Source organism: Mycteria americana, chromosome 1 (genome assembly GCF_035582795.1).
Source record: "Mycteria americana isolate JAX WOST 10 ecotype Jacksonville Zoo and Gardens chromosome 1, USCA_MyAme_1.0, whole genome shotgun sequence".
In the NCBI taxonomy this organism is placed as follows: Eukaryota; Metazoa; Chordata; class Aves; order Ciconiiformes; family Ciconiidae; genus Mycteria; species Mycteria americana.
The window spans coordinates 91,667,788-91,695,363 of record NC_134365.1 but is presented as its reverse complement, the minus strand read 5'-3'; the positions used below and the strand labels follow the sequence as shown (position 1 = coordinate 91,695,363).

Below are 27,576 nucleotides of genomic sequence, written 5' to 3'. Positions count from 1 at the left end.
CTAAAATTTAGTGCACGGACTAAAATCCGGCCCATCAGAGCAAAGTCTGTCTCGGTCTAAAATACATCTGGGTGAAAGCAAAAGAAAAAAAAAAAAGAAAGAAAAAAGGAGAAAGGAAAAAAAAAAGGAAAAAAGCTAAGTGCACAAAGTAAAGTGTTTGGGCGGACTAACATTTAGTATGCAGACTAAATATGGCCGGGCAAAAGGCACAGCAAGTCCACAAACGAAAAACAAAAATAAAACACTGACAGGAACTTTTAAAGCAGTCAAATACTACCCCACCGGCGCAGCAATTCATTTTTCTAAAATGAAACAAGACCTTGTGTAACGCTATTTGTCCACAGGAGGGACCGAAGGCTCAAGTTTTCATTTTAAAAAATGAACCTGTTTTGGAGATAAACAAATGCAAAAAAAAGGCTTTACATACAATATTCTTCAAGGAAAATTTGCACTTGCATAACTCAAAACCTTGTTTCTGCAAAGCAAATGAATTTCAGGCTGAGACCCAGGTAGCTGATTTTTTTTATCTGGTTGGGGTTTTTTTTGGATGAGTTACAAAAATCTCTGAATGATCATGTCAAATGGAAATGCCAACTCATCCAAAACCACAGCTTTTGGGTCCCATTCCTCCCCCCACTTCAAATCCCAATAAATCTATACCTCACCAAAAAGCTGAGGGACCAGTGCAAGTTCTTTCTCTGTTCAGGCATGCTGGTGATGCTCAAATGCTGACAGACCGTAACAGCTAGACAGCAAGGCCAGACACACTCCTCTCTCCTTTCTAAGCTACGCTGCTATCAATGTGAATTTTTTCATGTTACTGCCCCTTCATTTTTCTGGAACTACCACCATCTTCAACATTTTAAAAACAACTGCCAGGCTTAAATGCCCCTGGTGCACTATGAAGTCACTTGGGGATGAGAGCTGCAATTTAGATCTTTGTGCACTAGTAGAGTGGTCACATTTTATCTTACTAATTTGAAATAGTTTGTACAAGCATAGCAGAGTTCATGCCCCTTCTGAAATTTTTTTTTTTTTTTGCATGCATGGAAAGACAGAAGAAAAAGGATGGAAAGCACAGGATTCTCCTGTTTCACTTCACTCACATCAGCATTCAGCTCTCAAATAAAACCACATGGGGCAAGAGCTAAGTATTGTTTTAACAGAATGGTTGCTCTGACTTTCAGTTCATTGACATTCTTCAAACAGACTTTCCATGCACAACACGGAGCTCCGTCGTCTTGGTCTAATTAAGCCCCAAAGCCAAAGCTTCACAATGTTACACCAAGGTGCTCTTCTAGCCAGTGTGTATTAAAAGACATGACTTCATGCCATCAACCACTGTGTGTTTTGCATGCAGATTGTGAATACCGCTCACATGCTGTGCTCCCTAAGAGAGCAGAGGCTTATGAAAATGACATCTGTTGCTAACGCATCAAGTTTGTGACACCACGGTTAAAAATTTCCTCACCAGCTTCAGAGACTCATACACTTTGCCAAGAACCACCCACACCACCAATTCAGGCTGACAGTCTGTGCACATCTCCGTTCGGTTTGTAAGCACATTTTTGATGGCACACGAACATTAGGTAAGAGAGAAAGCCCCTCCCTTCAACCAAAAGCCTGTACTGTTTACAAGCGGTCAAAGTCCTCAGATGCAGGACACGACCCTCTGGTCAACTTTTTAAAAATACAGTCTCACAATACAATTACTACGACTTCACAACATGAAGCGATATCTCAGTCCGGCAAGTTTAATGTAATAAGCCTTATGATAATTACGATACATGCATAAACACAAAAGGAGAGGGAAGAGACACATGCAAGAGAGGAATGTTTGCACTGAGCTCCACCTGACACAAGGAAACCCAAAGCTGCGGCTGAAGCTCTGCCCTTGGGACCAGTCTTGTTCCATGGGCCTGAGAATTTCAGAACGGGATTTCTGAAATACGCCATTTGGCTATTTTGAAGTGCATGAAACTCATGTGATACAAATGAAGATTAAACAGTCCAAAGAGGCACTGGTGTTGGAATTTGTTTTAAAATATATATAAGTGCCCCAACTTCCTGCTCTGATTAAATCCCCCTAAATTTTTTGTAAAAAGCAGCTCAGAAATAGCAAACGTCTTATTAGGAAAAAATCCCTGTCAGGTGGCACTTCCACAGATAGGGGAAAATGAAATAAAGACAGAAGGGTTAAGTGGCTTACAAATGAGCCAACACAGAACTGGGAACAGGACCAGGAACCTGTCTCCAAAGCTACTTCTTGTTGAGACCACACACTTGTTACTGGGCTCCTTCCATTGAGGACCCGGCAGGGACAGAACGAGCTAGTGTTTATTACCCAGTGCATGTGCTCTGCTTCTATCAAGCTCTAAAGGAAGGCAACAAAGCTAAGCTGAACAAAACAGCTCCCCTTCTTCTCAGAGAGAACCCCCAAAAATGTACCTCTGGAAGCACTCTCAGCCTCGATGGGACAGCCGCTATGAACAGCCTAGACAGATGTGTTGCAATGGGACAGCTAAACAGATGGTACATTGCAGAAGACATCATAAACTTGGCATTTGATTTCTGTAGTTGCACTGATGCAAATCATGTAATGTTACATTAGTGCTCACTCATTTATTGTTAAGCAGTACTTTCTTTACTGCATACAAATTGGGCAGAGGCAGGGTAATTCACCACTCAACAAACCTGGCTTCTTTTCTCATACTTTAGATGGAGATAAGAGATTTACACTGTCAAAAGTCATTGCTGCTACAAAAGGAGCTGGGAAACATGAACTTGCCAGAAAAACTTGGTTTTTTTCTTTTAAGTTAGTCTCCAGCAGAGCTGTTTTCACTCTTTGCTTGGAAAGTCATTACACACCAAGTGAAAAACAGAACTGAACTCTTCAGAAAGCGGTTAGGGCATGGTTTCACAATACGGACAAATCACCTCCAGTTCACGCTGGAAAAGACAGTTCTGCTCTTCTCCTGGCCACGCAGGTCTGCCCTGTTCCCTTGTCCCAACACTTGCAGTTGGGGCTGAATGGTCAGCCAGGTAAGAAACGTGATCCAAATCCTGAACATTCGTGTTATTCAAGAGGTTTTTGCTACTATACAAACAATAAAGCAGAAGGGAGGCATCAGGAATATGCAGGTGGGAGGTGGAGAACTGACCCCGCTCCATGATGAACTTATGCCAATTATGAAACTGCACCCAAAGAAAATCTCAACTCTACTGTACCTTTGTAGCTCTACAAAAGATCAGACCCCAATCTCAGAAAGAAGTTTGCATTTTCAGCTTTAATTCAAATGCAAGTCCACTCACAAGATTTCTGACAAAAGAATTTTTGCTTTCTTTTGTCGTCAGTTATAATTAGAAGTGACAAAATGAGCTGTCTATTTTATCCATTTTACTGTTTGGTATTCTTCCTCGAATCTACAGTATGAGCAGTCACTTTGGAAGCATTACAAGCAAAACAATCTGCTTAAAAACCAGACAAGAACCAGGAGAGCAGGAGTAGGACAGGATGAAGACATGAAACTGATTCTGGAGGGTGGAAAAACATGCTCATGAGAGAGACCAGACTCTTTATGTCCCAGTCCCAAAGCGTGGGGAAGACGACAGGACTGCCTGCTACAAGCACAGAAAAATTCAACATTCAAGGTAAAGTGATTAGTATGGTAAAACATAGAGAAGGAATACACACACACACAGAGGATACTCAGACTAAAATATTTGCCAAGTATTTTATAATATTAGCAGAAATTATTTCATAATATAGACAGAAATATGGATCCTAAAGTCAATATCCAAAGCTGCTCTATAATACAACCAACTGTGGTTCTGCACAACTTCAGCTGCAGCCAGGAGTGGCCAATTGCTTTGGAAAAGTGCCAGAAGGGATGAGCTAGAGCCTGAAGTTTCATCTTAGACACTGTTTTTCTCTGCTATAATAATTTGGCTTGAAGACACAGACAGAAGAGCGCTCTGAACAGTATAAATAACAAAAAAAAAGGAAGCGTTTACGAAGTTGGGAGAGACCCTGCCCTAATCTGCTGCAACTTTATTGTGATGGCAAAGTGCTGCAGAGAGAAGTCCTCGTGTATTCATCCACAGGAGTGCACTGCAGAAGGGCAGAAATGCTCAAAACCAATCTAGACATGACAGTTTTTCTCTCTCTCTTCCACTGTTAAACAAATGACTCCTGTCTTTTTCCACCTCAACACTGACTTGGAAATTATGATTCAGACACCAGCTAGCTATAGATTTGGGGATGGTGAATGAAGCCATTCTTTTGAGTACACTCAAACTTATCTCACCAACTGTGTATTTAAAAAGTGCTTCCATGTGTGAACAATCTTGCAAGTATCTTCAGAACAGGAGAAACAAAGGCCACTAAACTACAGCACGCTGAAGAGATGCACTGTCCATTTTAAAGAGCTGCCTGCAGTGGAAACTGCTCCATGTCTATAGAATGGAGACAAGGCAGAGATTATGATTTGACTAGAGAAAACAGCCTTTGCTGATATAACCTGTTGTGTTGTTCTGCCATCACGAACCATGGGCATGCTTGCAGCTCAGTAGATAAGTCAGTTCATTATAATGCCATTATCAGCAAACATGTGGAAGTATCCTTGGGTGGGGAAAAAAAATCCAAATGAGTCATCTCCCCCATGCAGAAAAGGCCTAAACTACATAGTTATATTACATTTATTACAGTCTTACTCCAATGAGATCCTTTACTAGCTGGATGCAAGGGGAAAGGTGGGCCATCACAGACGGACATTTTTCATATTTCTGGAAATAATCACAGCATTGTCTTTGTTTTTCATAACCCAAAGGATTTGAGATCTGAAGGTAGCATCTGAGTAATGCTAGGATAAAGGCCAGCTGTAATGGGGCCATGGTAAACAACGCTTATTTAACACACACTGATGAAGCATGCATTTAGACCTTTCATCAGCCACCCCACTGTCCCTGCCCACCTCCCAAAGGGCCAAAAGCTTCAGAGAAAGCTAATTGCCAAAACTGAACTTTAACAGCCCTGTGATGTATAATCTCGCACTTGATCTCAGATTTTCTTCTTGGCTTTCCAGTCACACAGTTATAAAGCATAGATGAAGCTTAGTCAGAAGAAGAGAAACAAGTATAAAGATTAGTAGCAGAGATCAGACTGCACTTCCAAGAAGAAAGAAGGCTCAAGGAGTTGAGGTGGCTGAAAGACACAGAAGGAAAGTTCTGACCTAGTAAAAACAACAGCAGCAAAGCCTCCAGAAAGAGTAGTAACTTTTATTTGATGAGCTGATACAGTTGGAAAAAATGGACAGGTTTTCTGACCCAAGATAAACCCGAAGACATGATTTTGTGTCTAAAAGCCTATCCGGTTTTTTCCCCACTGTATCAGTCAGTCAAAAGATATTCCCACCCCTGCAAAACCTTGCTTCTCTTATAACTTAATGCTACTTAGTCGCAGACCAAGGCAGACAAGCAGGATGCACCTCCATGAATACAAAATGTTCTAAGTGAAAACAAAGGGAGGTCTGGATGAAAAGAACAGCTACGTTACTAAATTCAGCACTCCAGTATTCTGAAGACGACCACCCTAAAAGAACCAAAATGTCCCAGATTCCTCCTTTTGGGGCTGGGGTTGTGGGGGTGGGGTGCCAGAGGGGAAGAAAAGAGAAGTCCTGTTTTGGAAGAACTGTTTGAAAGATTCCTGGAAAGTTCAGATTCTCTTTTCTTTTGCTAGCCAGGGACACACTGAACTCCCATAATCATCTGCATTGTGCACGTAACTGGTATAAAAACATGCACGTGCTTGGGCAACACAGAACTATATTGGAGAGAAGAGAGAGGCCTCTGTACGTTTTATAATGAGAGATTCCGGCTCTTAAGTTACAAAAGTACTTCATCTCAAATTGTCAACAGATTGAAAAACCAGTCTGAGAACAGTTTGCACTGTAAACTTGCATTATTGCTGCAGCACAGAAAAATATTTTTTAGTGTTAGCTTGAATTCTCTCCTAATCTATGAAGACAGACCCTTGTTAATTTGAGATCTCTTTCTTCATACTACTACATCACACTGAATATCAATACTGTATTCAGATGATACTAATCCATTTCTACTGAAAAGTCTAAGACACATCTATGAAGGCAGACTTCAAATTTCCCTAAGACTTGTGCTCAAAATTCCAATTTAAGCCTGAAACTGAATGAATCTGAGAAACAATATTCCTTCATGGACTCATCCTTATTCAGTCTCAAACAATTTCTCCAGTTCTTTAAAAAACCCAGAACCTATTTCATTCTGCTACAGCACCAGCCACCATTCTTCTTCACCTAGTAGGCAACAAATGTAGCAGATTACATCACCACAGCGATACTGAGTAGGAAAATAATGTATCTATGACTGCCAGAAATACTTGAGAGCAGATGAGAACCAGGTACATCTGACAGAAGTCCCCACCACAGAATTTCAGTTGCAACCTATAGGTACTACAGCTTCCAAAGAAAATTCTTAATTGCCATCTACACACACACACTTTTGCAGATAAAGCAAGCTCCCTGAAAACAAGAGCAAACCATGGACCTTACTTTTGCATAGATCATTGGCCTGGATACAACCAGTTCCAGACTGCATAGAAGAGGTTAAACATCTAGACGGTAGCTAAACATGCACCTTCGCTGGGCATCTCCAGTGCATGAAATTAACTCCAAGTAGGACCTACAAATCTCTTAACTTTGAAAAATACCCATGTTGTATTAAGCACCACAAAGCAACAAGGAGAATGCCCTTGGGCCAAAAAGCTTATAGCAGTGAGTGACTATTCTCAGTAATTCTCTCTCAAACATGCTGAAAACTAGCTGCCTGGAAGTTTTTCCACACAAAAATCCCTTAACTTCTGTCTGCTGAGTCCTCTGGTCATAACTAGTCCACAGAAATAACAACCTTCTAACTACTGTAATCTTCAGTAATTTGTTAGCTTCGATGGCAAGGTTTGTGCTTTTGAGGCTGAAACTTAAAGTTTGGGTCCTGCTGGCAACTACCTGCAGCACTCTAGTTACATACATAGTTATAACAAAAAAAATTTGCACTTTCACTTCTTCAGTCATTCCTTTTCTGCTCATTAGACAGCCAGAGTTCAGAAGTGGTTCTTCTCCCACACTTTTCAATTCTAAGATACAGAAGCTCCAAGAGGATGCACATGCCCCCTGTCATGCTATCAGATGTTATACCAATACAGCTGGGTAAGGAAGACCAATTCTACATAATACTACCACTTAAATCTTTTGAGCATGTTGAGCTGTGAAATGTTGAAAGGAAAAGATCTTTAGAAGTAATACATTGAGAGGATGAACATCATTACCAACACCACGCTGGATAATCCTTTCTGTTAATTTAGCATTTGTATAATAAGAGAAGTACAGATCTCATAAATGAAGTATCACGTAACCTAATTGTAATAAACTGGTTTAAATGCCATTCTACACCCAGCCAACGTCAGAAGAGTTGTGTGCAGAATGACTCAAGAATGAGAAGCTATAGCTCTCCAAAACTAATTGCGTTCTAATGGAGAATGTAGATTTCATCTTCTGGCAAGCTCCTCTCAATTCTTTATAATCAACTTGATTTCACTTGTGAACCTTTAGAATGACCAAGAAACACTCATATAAATAGAAGGACATCTCAGTTTTTTCCTTGAAGCTTCCATTTGCCAAAAGATCTGTGTTGTGGTCTAACAGACCATCAAGTGCATACAGATGATTATTAAGACTATTCAAGCAGAACATAGTTGCATAGCTAGCTTAGATGCTTAACTGTGTCCTACAGTACATCTCTGCACTCCTATTCCATTGCATATTAATTTAACCCCCCCTAATCCAAACACCTTCACTGCAGGAATTCAGATGCAACCGTAGTATTCAATGCTACAAGCCTTTTGGACATATTTTTGCAGCTTCTACCATGATGCAATTTGAAACTGAAAAGACCCACTCCCAAGGATTTAATTTGCCCTAATTCCCCCCTCCCCCCCCGCCATTAACATAAGGTATTAAAAAGCCTCACTGGATTTACTGACCTCTCATACTATTATAAATAACTTAACCCACAGAAATAAATTTGGATATGGAAATGCAAATCGGGGATTACTGGGGAAAGGGAGAATTCAGGTGGTGCACAACTCGTTGGAGAATCTATCACAAAAATAGTGACTTGCAGTACCTGGTCTGGCATGTACCATGGCCTGCTATCACCCTCAATGAGCTCCAGCTAGCGTTTCAGAGTTTCTACCACCACAGAGCATTCGGTCCAAAAGAGTCTGACTTGGACGTGTGCTCAGCTAAGAATGCGACCCTTCCATGCATACACACTACTTTCTTAGCAGAAGGAAACCTGAGCTCTTAAGATATGATGAAAATATACTGCAACTATATCAGACATTTCTTGAGCAGCAAAAAGAAAACGTTAACTACCCAGGCTTCAATGGCTTAAGACTCAATATTTAAGTTATTTCACACCCAAGAGGCTAATTAAATGATTAATTGTTATCCTGTCCCACGTCAAACATCCATTATTCCTTGATGTGTGGAAGACAGCTTAATTGTGCAGCAATGTATTTGTTTCAATGCTAGCAGTTTCCTCTCTGATCATTGAGGTTATAATATTGTCTACATGTACTGCAATAGTGTCTCCTTGTGAAAGCTAGATAACAAGTAGTCTTAAGAAGTAACTCCAAGAAAAAACACCTCCCCTCAAACAGCACACCCATAGGAGTACAAACATAATATCTATGAGAACACCAGTTAAGAAAGTGACTGTCAGCCCTCAACACATTATGTAACAGCATTACAAAAGTGTCACACGTATCACTGGGACACTTTCTCGGTTGTAGGTGACTTGTGCACATCAATTTGTAGCATGACAGGATTTAGATATATTGCAATCCGCTCTAAACACACACACACACCATTGTTAAAAAAAACCCAAACATATCTGTAGGCAACCTAAAAAAAAACCCTGACCAACAGATATTACATTACACTGCTTCAATACCTTCTTTTCCTTATCTACATCAAAAATTACTGGGTCCCCAGCTTAGTTAAAGGCACCCAGTTTAGACTGAAGGCCACCAAGACACTAAACAAACTGAACTCCTTGAATTTTTACTTTCAGCCCACATGTCATTATTATTCAGTTTATATAGACTCACCTTAGTCCATGGATGTGCCTTAATCTGAGGGAATTTGAATTCAGTATAGTTTGGATTCATTTCTCTAATTTGCTCCCTTGTAGGCGTTCCCAGAACCTAGAAAGGAGAGAGAAAAAAAGGCAAATCGTTTAGATGTGCTTCAGATTCACATGGTAATGAAGAGTGCAGTATAACCTATTATACATTGAGACAACTTAACTGTCAATCTGTGTAACTAGTAAGTTAATACAGTGCTAAGAACAAAACAACAAAACTTTTGCAGAACCTTTTCAGCTGGAAAGGCCTTCCTCTCCTGGGAGCTTCTGATCCAACTCTCCTGCTCAAGCAGGGTCAGTTGGAGCAAGTTGCCCAAGACCATGTCCAGCTAGGCTTTTAGCATCTCCACAGAAGGAGACTTCACAACCTGTCTGACAACCTGCTCCAGTCTTTGACCACCCTCACAATAAAAAAAAAAAAGTGTTTTCTTGCATTCAAATGAAGTTTCATGTCTTTGTGCCGCTGCCTCTTGTCCAGTCAGTGGGCACCACTGAGAAGGGCTTGACTGCTGCTTCTTCACTGCCACCCACCAGGTATTTATACACATCGATGAGATCCCCCCGAGCCTTCTCTGTTCCAGGCTGAACAGTCCCAGCTCTTGCAACCTCTCCGCATATGACAGATGCTCCAGTCCCTTAATCATCTTTGTGCCCTTTGCTCCAACTTCAGTAGTTTCTTGCTGGCAATTCAGTTCATGCTCCAAGCCCAGTGTCAAAAATTTAATTATCTTCTACAGTTTTTCACAAAATTCAAGCATCTTTCTCAAACTTAGTGATATTTCAATGGGGAAGAGAGTTTGCTCTAATTAGACTGTTATAAAACAGTACTGCTGAACACATTCAGGAATTGCAGCTCACTGCATATGGCTGATTAAGGATCAGACCAGTAGCACAGACTGCACATTACAAGTCATGAACAGCAGCCCTCTGACGAGCTTAAAAGATCTACCAGTTACTGCAGAGGGGAGCCAGACAGGTTCCCCCACTCCCCGCCAAACTGTGTGGGTTTTGGTGGTGGTTCCCCACTCCAATATTTTCACATGGAAGATAACCTTAGTTTAAACCTAACCTGGAAGCATATAAAATGCATACCACCCCTGGTTTACTTTTATGAATTTTATTTCTCATTCACAGAATCTGCACAATATTATTTATGCATGCAAATTAGTAGCCGTATGAGAAATAACACACAATCACACATCTCTTTGTAGGGGTGGATAGATTTTGAAGGGATTCCGGAAATCCCTTGAAGGAATAAGCTGGACAATATGGCATTAGTGTTTTCTATTCAGCTAGTACTAAGCATAAGAGAGCCATTGCCTTCTACCTATATATAAAAACTGCAAAGCACGTTCAAGGAATCCTGTTGTTTTCTGCTTGCACCCAGTCACTGGGCATTGTTCTGTTCTGCAGAGAGAAAAGAAGAGGGCAGAAGGCAGAGGAGTTGCTCCTCTACGCTGAGCTCATGTTTGTCTTCCTATAGGAACCCTGTAGCCATGCCACTCTCACCCTGTGACAAATCTCTCACCATACACATTAGCATAATGTTATCACCTCATCTCATGAGACTGCACTGTCACCATCAGGAAACAAATGATCTACAACATGACGTTAGCACTCTACCTTACTTCTTGATAACGAAATATTTGGTTACGTATTCCAGTATTCATGAACACTTTCATTCTGTTAGAGGAGTGGAAATTACACAAATGCACTCTAAAGAGTCAGGTAAAGAGGTAAAAGGGCAAGTTAATTGCTGTTTAATTAATTTGTGCAACAGAGAAACTATCATCAGGTATTATGAAAGGAACTTGGTATCTCTTTATTATTTAAAATATGAGCTGTACGACACAAACTAAAATACCTACCCACAAAGCAATCTTTCAAATATTTCCGCTGCTGCAGCAGCGGAAATAAACCCTGCAACCTGTTCAGAGAGTTGCTTCTTGGATAACAGATTTAACTGACAAGTTGTACAAAACAAGTGATCACGTAACTCCTACCTTCCCATTGCTAACCAGGATTTAAATCCCACCTACTCTAAAAGCCAAGGGTTACCTTCAGAACTGACAGAAGATTTTTCTGTGTGTGTCTGAAAACACTGGTTTTGCCGAGGTGGTAGAAAAGAGGGTGTTTACAGGATTCCGTACATTTTGCTTAACTTTCAAAGCAAAAAAGGGTTGACAAAAATGTGCCCTTTCCCTGCTGGTCTTCCAGCTGGCTCCCCCCAGATCACTGGCCACCCAGCTGCCAGCCTGCCAGCATGGTGCCGCTCTCAAAGCTTTGATGACCGCCGCTCTCAAAGCTTTCCAGTTAGTTCTAAAAGATGAGGGGATTTCACACCTGCAAATATTATTTTCACCCCAATTCAGGACAAGAGCCGTTTTCAAAACCTTGGAAGTTTCTTGAATTAGTTAAATTAACTTCCTGAAAAATTATGAATAACTTTTATTACTATCCCACCATTTCTAAAGGCTAAGTTTTCAGGCCTCCCTAGTAAAAATAGGACTTGTTTAAAAGCACATTACCTTCTTCCCCCTTGTCTCCCTCAAAAAATTCCTTTAATAGCCATCTTAAGAGGAGGCAAGGACTAGGTTTTTTTTCTATAGCCAAAATTCAGGAAGCTGACTCAGTTCCCAAAGCTGCTCAGAACAGGAGCCTACACAGTGCAAGTATGTGCATTTAAAGACTGCTTACAGCATTGGAGAGAATTCAGCTTAGATAGGCAAGGGCAATTTCATGGAAGGACCCATAGACAATGTTTATCCATACATTTCACTAAAAACACAGCTGTAACTCCAGATGATGGGAGGGAGCAACTCCTAAGCTCAAGCGAAGTCATCTAAACAACAGCACTTAAGGTCTCACAAATGCTTAGAAACGAAGGTACTTCGAAGAGGAATCACACCAGCTGAAGAGGAATCACACCAGCTGAAAGAAGGGATTGCCTGACCTTTCAGTTACATAGCAGCCTTTGACACACAAAGTAACTATATAAAAGGAAGTGTGACTTATATTAGCCACTTACATGTATTTACTTTGATCTTTGTGGATTGTAAAACCAGATTGTGCTTTCAATTTGTATTGAAGGCAGATTAAGGAAAAGAAAAACAAACAAGCAACAAAAAACCCCACCAAAAAACCCAAAACAAACAACCCCAAGAAGAGGAAAGGAAAGTAGATAGGAAGAAGAATGGAAGTTTTAAAGACTGTAAAATTCAAATTACAATCCAGAAGAAAAGTGTGGGATGAACAAAGTAATAAGCTACTAAATTATACTGGTACTTGACATATCTGGAAGAGGTCTTGTAGTGGCCCTCTCCCCACCCCCAATGCATCAACACTGTTTGCTACATGATTTTGAAATTCACATTGAGTTTTCAGTATGTTAGGAATACATTCAAGTAACCTTGGTAAATAACAGCCACCATTTAAGCTATTGCATAAATTGGTGTCCTGGTTTCAGCTGAGACAGAGTTAATTTTCTTCGTAGCGGCTGGTATGGGGCTATGTTTTGGATTTGTGCTGAAGACAGTGTTGATAATACAGAGATGTTTTAGTTGCTGCTGTACTAGTCAAGGACTTTTCAGCTTCCCGTGCTCTGCCAGGTGCAGAAGCTGGGAGGGGACACAGCCAGGAGAGTTGATCCAAACTGACCAAAGGGCTATTCCATACCACATGACGTCATGTTCAGTATATAAAGCTGGGGAAGAAGAAGGAAGGGGGGACATTTGGAGTGATGGCGTTTGTCTTCCCATGTAACCATTACGCGTGATGGAGCCCTGCTTTCCTGGAGATGGCTGAACACCTGCCTGACCATGGGAAGTAGTGAATTAATTCCTTGCCTTGCTTTGCTTGCGTGCGCGGCTTTTGCTTTACCTATTAAACTGTTTTTATCTCAACCCTCAAGTTTTCTTACTTTTGCTCTTCTGATTCTCTCCCCCATCCCACCGAGGGGGAGTGAGCGAGCGGCTGCGTGGTGCTTAGTTGCCGGCTGGGGCTAAACCACGACAATTGGGCAAACCTCTTCTTTTAAGAGAGTCACATATGTGACTGCTCTTTCTGTTTGACATGCAAAGGAGAAGCATAAATTACTTTGCACATTTTTGGCAGAGTTACTCCATGAAAACAGCTGCTCTTGCTATACCAACTCTGAAAATACTATGGAGCAGATGTTCCTTGGAGAGAGGTTTCACAGAATGGTTGAAGTTGGAAGGGACCTCTGGAGGTCATCTGGTCAAACCCCCTTGCTCAAGCAGGGCCAGCAAGAGCTTGCTGCCCAAGACCAAGTCCAGACAGCTTCTGAATATCTCCAAGTATGGAAACTCCATGACCTCTCTGGACAATATGTTCCAGTGTTTAATCATCCTCACAATAAAAACTGTTTTCTTGTGTTCAGATTGAATTTCACGTGTTTTGATTTGTACCCATCACCTCTTGTCCTGTCATGGGACACCACAGAAAAGAGCCTGGCTCCCTCTTCTTTGCACCTTCCATTCAGATACTTCCATACACTGATAAGATCCCCTCTGATCTTGTAAAGGGTCCAATACTGAATTATTCAAGTCTATGTACATTAGCACATACTATTCTACTTCTTGTGGACAGTCTTACGAAAGGTGATATTGTTAAGAAAAAAGTTGACTTTTTTATTGGGCACTTTAAAAAAAAAAAGAACCAAAGCACAGTAAATACTAGAATAATAAAAATATTCTATGTTTTTTTAGTCTGATTATTCAGACTAAATATTCTAGTCTGATGGAATCAACTGTATCTGGAATGAAGACTAAACTTTTGAATGAATGAAGGAGGTCTACGTGAAACTGGAAGGGATCTTCCTGCAAATGAAGACAACAGGTCAACTAGTCTTGCTCTTCATTCCCTATTGTCATCATAATCTCTTAAATAAAAATAATAATAATAAAAAACATTATCTACTAAGATTAACTAAAGAATACACTTGCTGAGAAGTCAGATACTGGTCTTTTTCTCTTACGACAAAAATTGAACACAACAGTTTTCACAAGTATTTCCTGGAAAGCTAGGAAATTGACATTCCTTGACATTAACCTTTAACAGATGAAGCTCCCCAAATAATTTTTATTCCAGGAACAGAGTTTGTGAAGGCACGGTAATGGTACATATCTCAAGCAATTAAAGAAAAGCTACAGGCTCCCAATACCATCATCCATAACAAACATGAGGAAGAGATTTCTGAACCTGGAATAAGCCCTGCATTTGATTAGAAATAGCATAAAGACCTTCATTTTATGCCCTTGCAATTGAATTTTCATAGAAGAAAAAGAAGGATGATATTCAACTCCAAAAGACATCTTAGTTACACCCCAATATTGAAGACAGCTGCTGTCCACACCTGGCTTCACTGTGCAAAACTGCATAGAGTTATTTATGACCAAACCCACACCATTGCAACACCAGAGGAAGAGGAAACTGCAAGGGTCTCAACAAACCCCAGTGGACTAGAGGCCCTTTCTGACAACCATTGTTACTGCTAAACCTTTGCCAAAATGTAAAAATCAGTTAGTTAAAAGCATAGGGACACCGAGGGTTCAGAAGCTCCGACTGGTAATGATTCAAATAGAGAGCGGAGAAGGTGGTTATTTAAATCAGAAACCTCTAGAAAGCCATGGTTACAGCAGTATAGTGCCTTCCCCAGGAAAACCGCGCAAAATTATGAGGAAAGGTGCTCCAGAAAGTCTCGTGTGTATGGCTTACCAGATGGCATAATTAATATTTCTGCAAACATGTCTGCACCTCTTCAGAAAGTTGAGAGAGGTGTGCTAAATAGTTATTTAAAAAATTCAGGGTGCAGGCATCTCAAGCAGTAAACACAGGTCAGCTTTGAAATAATACTTCAAGAGGTCTGTGGTAGAAAATAAAATAAACTTACCCATTATATATACACACTTTCTTTCAAAAACACACTCTTGTCAAACAGAATGAAAGCCAACTAAATATAGATATTTCTTCTATTCGCAAACATGAGAGCAGCTATACATCAGGAACAGGAAGAAACCCATTGTCACCGCTGACATGAATAATTGCTCATCAACTTTTTTTTACACTGCCTGCCTGCAAGCACTGGAAGTGATGAATTATGTGAGGCACAGGAACAGCCAAGTTGTGATGTGGGGGGACATCAGGAAAAAATGCCAGGAGACTTCCCTTAGGGGTGAGGAGAGAGGACCCACGTGAAAGTCTGTGTCAGATGCAGGCAGGTCCTCAGCACAGGACCGCATCCAATAAAAAGTAACATGCTCTCCTACTGCTTATTCTCCCGGAAGAGACAGCTCCTCTCTCCCCATTAACTACTGTGACTGAAATTATTTTATTTCAAAAACTGAGCCCAAAATAGTACCTTGACATTTGAGCATGAGCCATATATTATAATTGCAGTCTATACTTAGCATTCGGCTCAGTAAAACTGTCAAGAGACCAAGAAGTTAACACATGGATAGGATTCCTGATACTATAGAGCTTGTCTTAATACATTTTTTCCCCTTGCCTCATTACTAACCCAGAGAACCATGGGAAGAAGATTTTATTATTTCTCCTAAATTACTATGAAATGCCAGTTTTGATGCAAGGAATAATCACACAGTCCAGTAGGAACCAAAAAAACCCCAAAGCAAACCAATTCCCCCCCCAACCCTTTCCTACAGTTTTCACAAGTTGGTTGATGCATCTCATACTTTAGATTGCAGCATATGGAAAAAGTATTTCTGGTAAAGACAACGCAAGGCAGATTGACAGATGCTGTCCTCCCCGTGTCCCAGGGCTGCTCAGACAATTATTGCTGCTTCATTCTTCTGGCAGAGATTCCCCCCCCCCCCCCCCCCCCCCCATTTTTGAGGGGAGTAGGGAGAAGTACTAAACAGAACCTTTCAGAAGATAATAATTATCTTATAAACAAAACCATTACGCTTCCGAGATTCTCTTTTTGCAAGGGGAATAAAGAATAACCACTGCCTGCGAGAACTGTGGTTGAAGATGTTTTAGTTTGGGGGGATATCCCAGCCAGTTTTCCCTTGATGGTTTCGGGGCACTGCAGAGCTGGGGAGGAGGCAGGGATCCCCCACCTCCCAGGCTTCCGCAGGGGGCACAGCAGTCCTGCAGACACCACTGCTGCACTGCAAACCGTGCGCGCAAGGATTTATGGAGGAGTCCACCCTGACTGTATCTCAAAAAAATCCCTCTCATGGTCTGAAAGCTCCTTCTTTTGAGCTGTATTCAGCAGTATCCCACTTGCACAGTGGATTTTAAACAGGGAAGTTTAAAAATTTTAAGAGATTTTAAAATTTTAAAAGATTTTAAAAGGGAAGTTGCAACTGCAACCATCCTGGGCTGCTAGAAGGCGGGGGGTGGGGGTTGGGGTGGGGTGTGTGTGCGTGGGGGTGGGTGTGTGTGTGTTTCACCCTTCCATTGGGAACAGGACTGTATGACTGCTCTCTGAGGTGTAACATCTGCTCAGATGTAATTTCTTTACACGACCACTGATGAAACCCACACTGCCACTGTGCCTGCTTCAGAAACTGAGCACATTTCTGAAGACATCACTTGAAAGCCAGTACGATAACCTAACACTTGGAATAGCTAGCAAGAGCTAAAAATAAGGAGGAAGAGTCACCATTCAAGATCAAACTTTGGAAAGAGCACAGCACATGATCTCTCTCCTGTAATAGTGTAAGTATTCAAGAAGAATGTACTTGGGTTAAATTATTTCTTCAGATGGAGCTCCAATACAGTATTTTCCCATATCGAATATCATTTTGTCAGGAGTAAGTGGTCAAAGATCTCTCTCCCCCAGCCAGATTGTGAACATCTGGAAAGACCATCTTTAAAGAAATAGGAACAAGAGAAAAAGAAGCTAAAAAGGACTGTTTGATTCACACGAACATGATGCTGTAGTTCGAGGGGCACAGTTTTTCAGAGCAGTTTGCAAATATGCAATAGGCCTGGAGAAACTCCAAGTGCAACTGGATGGAGAAGATCTTGCTTGAAATGAAACTACATGAAGACTGCTGAAAGTGAATGAAAATCCAACAAAAGCCAAAAATGCTTCTGATTCAGCAAGGGACTGAGGATGTTGGGCATGCAGCCTGCAGGAAGGACAAGCCATGCTGGACTGACACATCACAGAAGTTTTATCTTCATGAACACGGCTACTGAGGGGATGTCATCAAGAACTGCATGAGAAGGGAGGACTAGTTTAATGTGATGGCATTTTGAAGTCATTCTCCAGCCTAATACAAAAACTTCATGCCCAGGTGTAGCATTCAATTGCTGTGTTGTGAAATGAACTCTGAATAATCAAAGCTGAGTAAGCAACTGAAGAGACAACTGAAAAATTTATCTTGGCTCAGAAAATGCTACAAGAGTGACTGTGACTCAGTCATCCTGAATTGATAGGAACCAGCAGAAAAGTTTCTAAGCTGATCTCTCTTGCAAGGGAAATCAAACAAATTTAAAGCGTGAAAGTCAGATGCATTTCCAAATGTGTGGACAGATTTTTTATACTATAGCCCTTTTTGGGAGTTTAAAATACTCCATTTTCTCTGCCCCTAAGTTTCAGGCATACAGTTCCAAGGAAGTTATGTGAAAAGCATGACTCCAAGATAGTCAAACAGCAGCTCAGAGGTCCCAACCTGCAACCTTCTACAAATTTCACTGCTGTTCTAGAACTGGCAGACCCCACAGGTCTGCTTGTCCTACAGTCAGTTAGCATTAAAATAAGTCTGTGTTACAATGAAAGCTTTAAATAGTGGCATTCTATGGCAGCAAGTGGAAGAGGTGACCACCACCTGTACAAATACTTTTAAATGAATCCTATTCTAAATGAAATCTTATACAAACTAATGTTTTACATGTGCCCAAGATTTAACATTTCTGATAATTTTTATGCTGCAGAATTACATGTGTCTTCAACTGTATTGAGGCTGCAGAACCCAAGCTCACTCAATAAACACAAGTTGCAGTTTTTATGCTAACCTTTCAAATCCAAGTTGAATTTAATCATCATGCTGGGAGTGGAGAAGAGCAGAATGTTTCATGACTTCTTTGCAAATCTGAAAATTAAATCTGCTCAATTTGATTATTGGTCACTTTTAAGGGATATGTAGTAGATGGGACAGATCCCTGCCAACAGCTGGCAGAATGGAAAATTTGAGGACCTCACTTTCTACTTTTTCCTCATGCTCAAAAGGTGAGGAAAATAATTACTTGAAATTTGAGGTAAATGTGCTGTTCTCCCTCTACTCCCATTATGAGAAATACTTGTGGGTGGGTACAGCATTACAAGGGAAGCATCTCATTGCCCAGTTCATGCACTTTCCTAGACAATTTCTCATGGCTGTTGATTTTGAAAGCAGTATTCTCAATTGTAACTGTCTCTGTATTCTCACCTTAGCCTTCCGACAGAGCTTTTCTCAATAGTTTATACAAAACTTCACAACACAAGATGTGGTAGACAAGAGCACTGAAAGACAGTCCACACACATTTTCTCTTCCAATGTTGCCTTGAGGATATATGCTGCCTCAGTAACAAATACATAGGCAGAAAAATATTCATGGCACCCACCCATTTGGGCTCACATTTTCCATCATACTTCCTTAACAATTCAGTGAACATCCTTTTCTGTGACTACTACTGTGAGATTTACAGCATTTGTTCTCTCAGACTTTCCTAAAACATACTGTCCCAGTACTGTAACCTTTTAATTGAAGAGACCAGGCTTACTATGAGATTGAGTTATCCCTACATTTGTTTCACTTAATTTCTATGTATAGGGGGCTACATATCTAACAGAAAATGAGAAAACCCCAACACAACACAGATGTGAATGATCATTCAGTATCCCCCTTTCTACATTTAAAGAAATGAATTCAGAAATTTGTTTCTGCGGAGGTGAAAATCATACTCTCAAGCTATAATTTACTGAAGTTCAAGCCTTTACACTGGATATTCCTTCGGCTGTCATAAGAAATAACATTAGTTTGCCAGTACTATGTATTCAGCTATGAAATGGTCAATAAAAAGTTATCACACTCATAGTAGTGGCATTTAAAGAAACCACAGATGGTACACAGGCTATCAGCAATTTTATTAAAGTACTCCTCTGCTTCAATACAACTTAAGTGTAAAAAAAGCAGAATCATCACAATCAGAGCACATATGTGCGATAAAATTATTAGTTCAGAGATGTTTACTTCCAATACTGCAGAACTGGAGAGGTCCAACTGATGATAACAGCTTCTTGCAAACTGTGAACCAAACCACAATCTCTGCTTGACAAGCATGTCAATAATGAGAGGACATCTATTTCCTGATTATTTTACTTCTACATTGTGAAAGTCAAAGCAATGATAAGGCAGAGCACTATGGTTTTGCTGATAATGCCTCTCTACTCTCATATTTCTGATCGAGCCACAGAAGGACTTACAGGACTGTCACTGTGATATAAACCGTTGTATTTATAAAAACTCATTAGATGTAGTTTCTCAGGATTGCAGACATTAAATCAAGAAACAAAATAGGACTTTTTGAAAACGTACAAAGGCAAACACCACAGGTTATTGCACAAACTCCTGAGGAACTCTAGCCATCTGAAGTGGTCACGGGGACCACTTCACAGTTCACGAAAGCAGCGTAGCAGAAAACAGCGCACTGCTCCGAGACACTTCTCAAAAGGTAAACACTTGTGCCATCATCAGCCCTACTTCTGACAGCAACACTACTTTTCCACTGGTGTTTCTTATGTAAACTGACCCAACTTGGACATGCTGAGCTTTTATACACTAGGCAGGAAAGGCAATGATAAGAAACCAAGAAAGTCATGGGAGAAGTAGGTGCTAGACATGGACCCTCCAGAGGAAAGGAATTGACTGGAGGATTTCCAGCCAGCCAGCCAGAAACCCACTGTAACAGAAGCTAGGTTTACATGGTCAGAGGCTGGAGGAGACGTGGCAAGAGCCTAGAAAGGTCAGAGCACACCCCATTGAGACCGTAGAGCAGGCCACAGAAACACTGAGCCTCACCAGCCCATGTCCTCCATGCAGGAGAGCGACAACTTGGTGTTGGTTGGTGTCATACACTCTGTTTAGGACAGGGACAAAGACACCAGCAGCTCTTCTAGTGAGTAACACAGACGCAAGTAGGACGTTCTACTCTTCCACCCACACATTTTGGTTTTGAGGGGTCTTCACATGCATGCCACACAAATATACATATAACAAGGTAGCAGTTAAGTGGCAAAACCAAGGAGGAAATTCTCTTAATACAGTCCCCTTGTGGTGATGAAATCAATAAAGCTGAACAGCATGTGCACACATCCTCTGCAGTACTCCCATCTTATTAAGTGTATAGTATAGATTCAGAGGAAATATATACTGCTCTCTAGAAATCTTGCTTCCTTCATTGCAGAAGTTGAAGGAGGCAGGGGAGACTAGGGTGCTGGGAAGTCAGACACCAATCTTTTAAGCTATGAATTATTCTTCCATGCCTCTAATTTGAGAATCACAGAATATTCACAGCTTACCAAATGAAATCAATCAAGATGTGTTTGAACATAAGTGATATATAAATGTTATGTATTCTGAAACATTAGCGCTTTTTCACTTGAAAAACAACTCTTCAGGTGGAAGCTATCTTTGCCCTACATTTCCTGATTCTCCATCTGCAAAAAGGAGTGTACTTTCTCACCTTTCACCTCAAAGAACTGGAAGGAAGAAGAGAAGAAGGCTACATATGTGAAGAATCTGGCACACGGAAATTTAATAACACTGTTTTCAAAGCCAAGTACTAATTGCATGCAACAAAGGAAAAAGTGCCAGATTCTTAAAGAATGAGAATCACACATTAATAAATATTGGCTCAGTATGTAAACACTATTTCCAAGCACACTGAAAGTGCAACCCTTTAAGAGGGAAAAAACCTATATAATTAAAAGATGATATATCATTATGCATGACTGCAAGAGGGGCATAAAGATCAAAGTTCTCAAAAAAGCACGATAAGTGTTTTCAAACACGGTTTACATGCAACACCCTGTACCATGGTGACAGAATATGTATGTTGACAAGGTTATAACAATGCATGTTTTCATGCTGATTCCCAAGGAATAATGCAGTCAAAAAACCACTTAAAAATCCATACCTTGATTATTTCCACCAATTGATCCACACCACTGTCACCTGGAAAGATTGGTTGTCCTAGTAACAGTTCAGCCAATACGCAGCCTGCTGACCACACATCTAAAAAGGGGAAAGTGGAGGACAGGGAAAGGTATCAGTAAAAGGTACATATTAGGCCATTTATATAAAACCAGCAGTTTTATGCTACTTACTTTCTTCTTTGCCATGTTTAATACTGTATATAACACAGCTAAAGAAAACACAGATACCTGGCATAAAGCAATGGTGGGCAGACAGTCTTAGAAGTCAAACCATGAGACAATGAGAACTGGAAAATAATGTTAAATACCATAATATATTGACATTAAAACTTATACATGTAGGGAAAAGACCTGAGAACACTTGCCATCTGAAAATTAATAATTTCCCCAAACCCTGTGTTGTTTTTAAATCACATTGATCATGAACTATGCATAGGTATCATCTACCACAATGGCTGATGTTTTTACTGTTTCTGAATGTTGAATAGACTCAATTTTTCATCCATATATTGAAAGCAAATATACACTAGCAGATGAGCCAGTACTGCAAGTATTACTTGTATCCTGCAGTACATGATGATTAAGGGATCTGGGAGACAGCCTCTCTAACTCAGTCACATCAAGACCTAATCTTTATCCCAGTTCCATTTGCAAACTTGGCTGGACAACAGAACTGCAAGTCTAAGTCAGGTCAACAGCATCCATCGAAGAAGCTGTCAACTAATTTTCATACATATACCAAAAGCCACAAGTAGTCACTGGCAGCTACTCCTCTACATGAAGAAAATTTTCATCATCTATTACAGGTATATCTTCTTACATATAAATAAGACAATTCAATACTACAAGAGCAACTTAAGAATGTATCTAAGTGTAATACAGAATACAGCACTTTACTTTTGAAACATACTTAATTTGAACAAAAAATCTAATGAAGCAAATGCAGTAAACACTGCATAGCAGATGTTTACGAGAATTTGCTGTAACTGCACACCAAATACTGAAGTTTAAGCTACTCCACACACTAAAAAGCATTGCACCTAGATGCAGAAATAACTTTCTCAAAAAAAACAGACTGACTGTAAGGTTTTCTGGAAAGTAATCATTTAGTCCATGTATATCTGAAACCTTATGCTAAAATCTAACCTCAAACAAGCAATCAGTAACAGAATATTTGTAAAGCCTACAATACTCTAATGCCCTAAAAGGGAAAAGAACAAAACCAGTCCCCCTCCACCCATCTTTCTTTGAACTGCTGCCTACTTTTACGAGCTAACCTTCCCCCGCGAAATAACAGCAACACCACCACAACTCAAACCCCACAGAATTTACCTCCTCAGGCCTGTTCCAACCTGAGATAACCCATGCTATGACAGAGATCCTTATTCCCCTAATATATTTAAACTATGCCATTGGGAAGCAGGATACACACAACACTGTCAGTTATGGCTAAATGTCTGTGTAGGGAAAACGTCTCTGACTGTTCTCTAAACAGTCTATTATCACTTTGTCACAACCACTAGAGACTGATACAAAAAATAATTAAAAACACACCTTTCAGGAATTCAAGATTGATAAAAAAAATAACCTGCAAGTTAGAACAGACTTTTCCTTCCCCCACTTCTAAATCAAAGAAAGAGGGGCTATGCAAAAATACTTCCCCCTGTTCTCAAGAAAAATATAGTTCAATTGTAACATATGGTAGACAAAAAGCACTGCTCATTACTGCAGCTTTCAAAATCATTCACCTCCAAGTCAAATGGATGCGTTTTTACATAATGCCTTAGTACAAACATCACATCAGGGTTTATCATAAAAAGTATCCACTTACAATACAAACAGCAACCAGAAATAATCTGAAGTTTGAGTCTTGAATTCCAACAAGCAAACAAACCAGATTAAATATGACTAAAAGATCAAAAAGCTTAATAGAAGCCGATATGGCCACCAAAGTGCTAAAAATCTCTTTTGGACAACAAATGAAGGCAGCATCATGTAAAGAACATTTAATTGCATTTGACTGGTAAACAATGTATCTCTCTGATAGCTCCTGCTGTTGGACCAACACATACAACAAAAAGATGATGCAAAGAAATAACTTTTTATGCATCCTGGGTTTATAGGAAATTACACAACAGTTCAACAGATAGCACAGATTTCTTCAGAAGAATCGAAGAAACAGATTAAATGTACTAGGCAGTCAGAGTACTGTAACTTAAAAGTCTATTTAAAGGCACCTTAAAGGGTTTTGAAAAAGCTGAGTCCTTTACACTGAGTATACAAAACAAGTGGTACACCAAAGCTATAATCATTATTTACAACTTCAATCCTTATTTTGCACTGAGAAAGAAACAATATATGGGGAGGAAAAGTATTTGACAGAACATACACAAATGCAAAGCTGACATGAGAGTGTCAGCATTCACAACTCACTTCCTTTTAAAATTCTGAAACTACACTAGTGTGATTTTTTTCAAATTAGACTGTGGCTTTTAAAAACTGTTTTAAATAACCTTCTGGTCTGGCTGCTCCATGAAGTTGGCTTTGTGCTGTTTTACCCTTTCCCAGTCTCCCTAAATGCCTTCACACTCCACCAGCCAACTTCAGACAAGTCTGAAAGGTAGAAGTCTCAAATCCATTGCAGAAGTTTGTAAAAACAGTGGGTAGAGCATGCGTCAATGTTGCTGCTGAGGAGAGGAGGGCTCAGTTCCCGAGGGACATGCCAGACTTGCCCCCACCCTGCTAAACTGCAGCTGCAAACAAGTCAAAGGATGTGCAGGTCCTTGATCAAGCAAGAAGGGCAAGCAGAAACAGCAGAGGGTACATGAGAAAGCTGAGGGCATCACAGGGGGAGAGAGGAGAAAAATAAAGGATGTAGGTCATAAGGAAATAGCTGGGGCAGTCTGAGGAATACTTGCTGTATTTGTGGTGGGTTTAATCCATCAAACATACAACAAATCCATCAGAAACCTACGTAGTTGTTCCTCGCGCAGCAAAATCTTCCAAATCAGGTGATTTAATGCCTTGTTAAAAGTCTATTTAGTTTTCCTTTATTTTATCTGCTAATGCTTTAAACACGTGCTGAAATAAGCTACAGGCATTCCAAAATCCCCAACTTTTTTCCAGGAGTGCAATTTCACCGACTTCCAAATTAGGACTTGGGCAACATTCCCTGGGCAAGGAAGTGAACAAACTCTTGAAGCATCCTCAACGAACACCAGAGAGTGGAGGCTAACTTCAGCAGCTCCAAGCAGGGACAGCAGCAAAACACAATTTACATAGGTGTTTATGTAACTCTGGTGAACAATGTACAATAAGGAAGAAACTGGGAAATTTCAGCTGTGCTGAAACTCGATGGAATTTATGCCATCGACTTTAACAGGACTAAAATTAGCTCCGGGATAGTTTGCCTTTTTTTTTCCCCTTTGAATCTGGCATTTAAAAATTTATCTTCCAAATTTGGATGGTAACATTCTTCTCAAGCCTGAAGTAAATAATGTACTAAATTCTATATTTAAAGACATGTTACTTAAGAGAAGCAATAAGGTAGTTAATATTAGGTTTTGATAGCTCCTTCCCAGACCCTTTTCTGCCTTAGCACAGTCACAGCTATTATAGGTTAATAATCTTTCAGAGTAAGTTTGTGGTGTAACTACCCACTCCCATGGGAGGAGAAGCATTTTCTGAACTATTTAATATGTGCAATTTAATTAAGGCAAAATATGACTATCATTCACATGCTTTAAACTAGTTAATAAACAAGGTAAGAGACAACCTTAACAGAAAATAAGAATCAAGTCGTCAAATCATCCTTATGCCAAACTAGTTGGGACAATGTGAAATTTTAGGAGAAAATACTGAAAGCTATTAATTTTAAGTAGAAGAAAGTAGGCAAGACTACTTTCTTCATACCTTCGGTGAAATGTAGTCTGAAGAATACGGACAGTAAATGCAACTGCCAGCCAAAAGCAACCTTCAAATAAGCTTATTTCAGAGAGCTTTCACACATTATAATAGTAGCTAATGCCGTATCTTTTGTAGACTAAAGAACACAAACAAATACCAGTATCACGTGAACTACCTGCCCTAATTTAAGCACACAAAAACTCATATAGCCTTTTATACTACAAACCTTTTCTTAAATTAATTTAAGTTTCTATTACTTTATTGATTCTCACAGTTGTTAGGTGGACATTAACTTGCCCAGTAATATCATCTGTATAATTTCCTTGCTTTTGAATGCCATTCCAGCATTAGAGGAAGAAAAGGAAAGTTTCTCTTTAGGTCAGGAAGAGACCTCTGGCAGAACAACCTGCAAAATATACTCCCCAGCTTTAATTGTACAAGTGGGCAATGGCCATTTCCAGCTGTGACAGAATACCCTGTCCACAAATTTCATTTTTGTGATCTCAAACTCTTCCTTTCCAAGCTGAGAAGCTGGCCCTCTTCTTCACAGCATGAGCACCACTCATTGTATTATGCTCCAGCTCCTCTAACTTGTTATTTGGAGGACACGAAGAAAAAAAAGTTGAGCCTGCTCTCATCCATTTAGTACAAATTAAGAACTTTCCTTTATCTGACACTTTAACAGGCACATTTACCTTTCTACTTTTTTTCCTCCCCCTCATCTATTCATCTCTGCCCCACCATCCCTTGATCTTGATGGACTTCTTCCATCTTAGAAGTGACTCAAAGTTGCTGCTCTGGCAACTCTGGAAACAAACTAGCAGGGAAGGAACCAGGACTCACAAAAGCAGCCCTAGGAAGTTGTAAAATCAGCAGCTTCTAGTTGCCAAATGCCAGAGCTCAAAGTGCTTTTCATTGCTGTGCTGCTTGTTTGGAACACTTTTTGGGATGTCAGAACAAGAGCAAAATTCTGGATTGTGGGCACATGTGCTACGTCGGTGCAAGTTTTGCACATCAAGCCCCCATGGATCCACAGATTATGGAGAGAGAATAAGGCTGAAACCTGAAATGCTTGGAAAGCCATGCTTGTTCCAGTACTTGGAACAAGAGCTAAACACAGGTATCTCTATTTTTCTGCAACGAAGAGATGAAACTACAGTGACAGGTGATAGAATATTTCAGTAAATTAATACCTGTGCTTATTTGCAGTGTTGAAGTTGCCATCCAAGATAGAGGCAATTCCTCTTCACTATCTGGCAACAGGTTTGGGACACACCTCGTGACGGTTCTTCCCCAGGAAACTCTGAGACAGCCCGACTACACATGCCTCCAGAGGAGCTTCTGCTCCAGACTGCTGAGGTGAAATACTCTCTCCCTCTGTCTTAGCGCTCGCTAGGAAAGTGAATGAATAACTTTGTGATACTTATTTTTGGACTCCCCAAGAGAAGCCAGTGATACAGCCACGCAGATCAATCTTTCCCTGCCAGTGGCTATAAATGTTCCCTCTGGAACGCTCTCAATTCCTGCCAACAGTGATAGAGAAAATGCACTGAGACTACCATACCCTTGTTATCCAGAAGCACCGCCACATTCTGGTGAGCTCTCCATTGCCCCATCACCTAACCTAGTAAAAAAATGCATGTTCTGGGGGCAAAGCTTAACTGCACAGCTTCTTTCTGTACAAGAGGATCACATGGCATCAGAAACATCTGCACCCACCCCTGCTCCAGCACCTATGCTTGCAGGACATTGTAGGGGAATGTGGGCATCCATCCCATGGTTTTTCAGCAGGCAGCAGCACCCAGATGATCAGTGCAGCGAGCAGTATGCCAGCAACGTACTTTGGGATGGTGTAACACGTAGACCTGCAAGGAAGAAGCTTCGGCCAAAACGCTGTCAAGGGATAGCTGAAGGGCTTGGTTTGCAAAAAAACCCAAACCTCCTACAAATCAGCTACAGGAACAAAACTACGTGCCATCCCCAGCAAGCCTTAGGGACATGCACACACTTGCAGAATTCATAGTCAAAGGTGCACGAAGGCCCAAACTGTACAAGCTATGAAGGCACCCAAGTGACACAAATGCTTGTGCCTGACCATTGAAAAAAATCCCTTAAAGTTGTAATGCAGGCAGGCAGAGCTATTATGGGCCTGGATTTGTAGCTATTTGGCAACAAGAATTATTTAAAAGCTGGAATAGGTCATTTTCCAGGTCATATTTTTAATATTAGTCCCAGGTCTTAC

The 27,576-nt window shown here is 40.5% G+C and overlaps 1 protein-coding gene across 2 annotated transcripts in view; it reads right to left on the bottom strand.

Moving 5' to 3' along the window:
• GSK3B (glycogen synthase kinase 3 beta) overlaps nt 1-27,576 on the bottom strand; it is a 156,139-nt gene that overhangs the window by 19,080 nt on the left and 109,483 nt on the right. For both annotated transcript variants that reach the window (XM_075512366.1, XM_075512377.1), the window contains exons 7-8: nt 21,410-21,507; nt 9,203-9,298 (exon numbers count right to left, since the gene is read on the bottom strand). In XM_075512366.1, the coding sequence (XP_075368481.1) occupies nt 9,203-9,298; nt 21,410-21,507 (194 nt within the window). The remainder of the gene's footprint in view (nt 1-9,202; nt 9,299-21,409; nt 21,508-27,576) is intronic.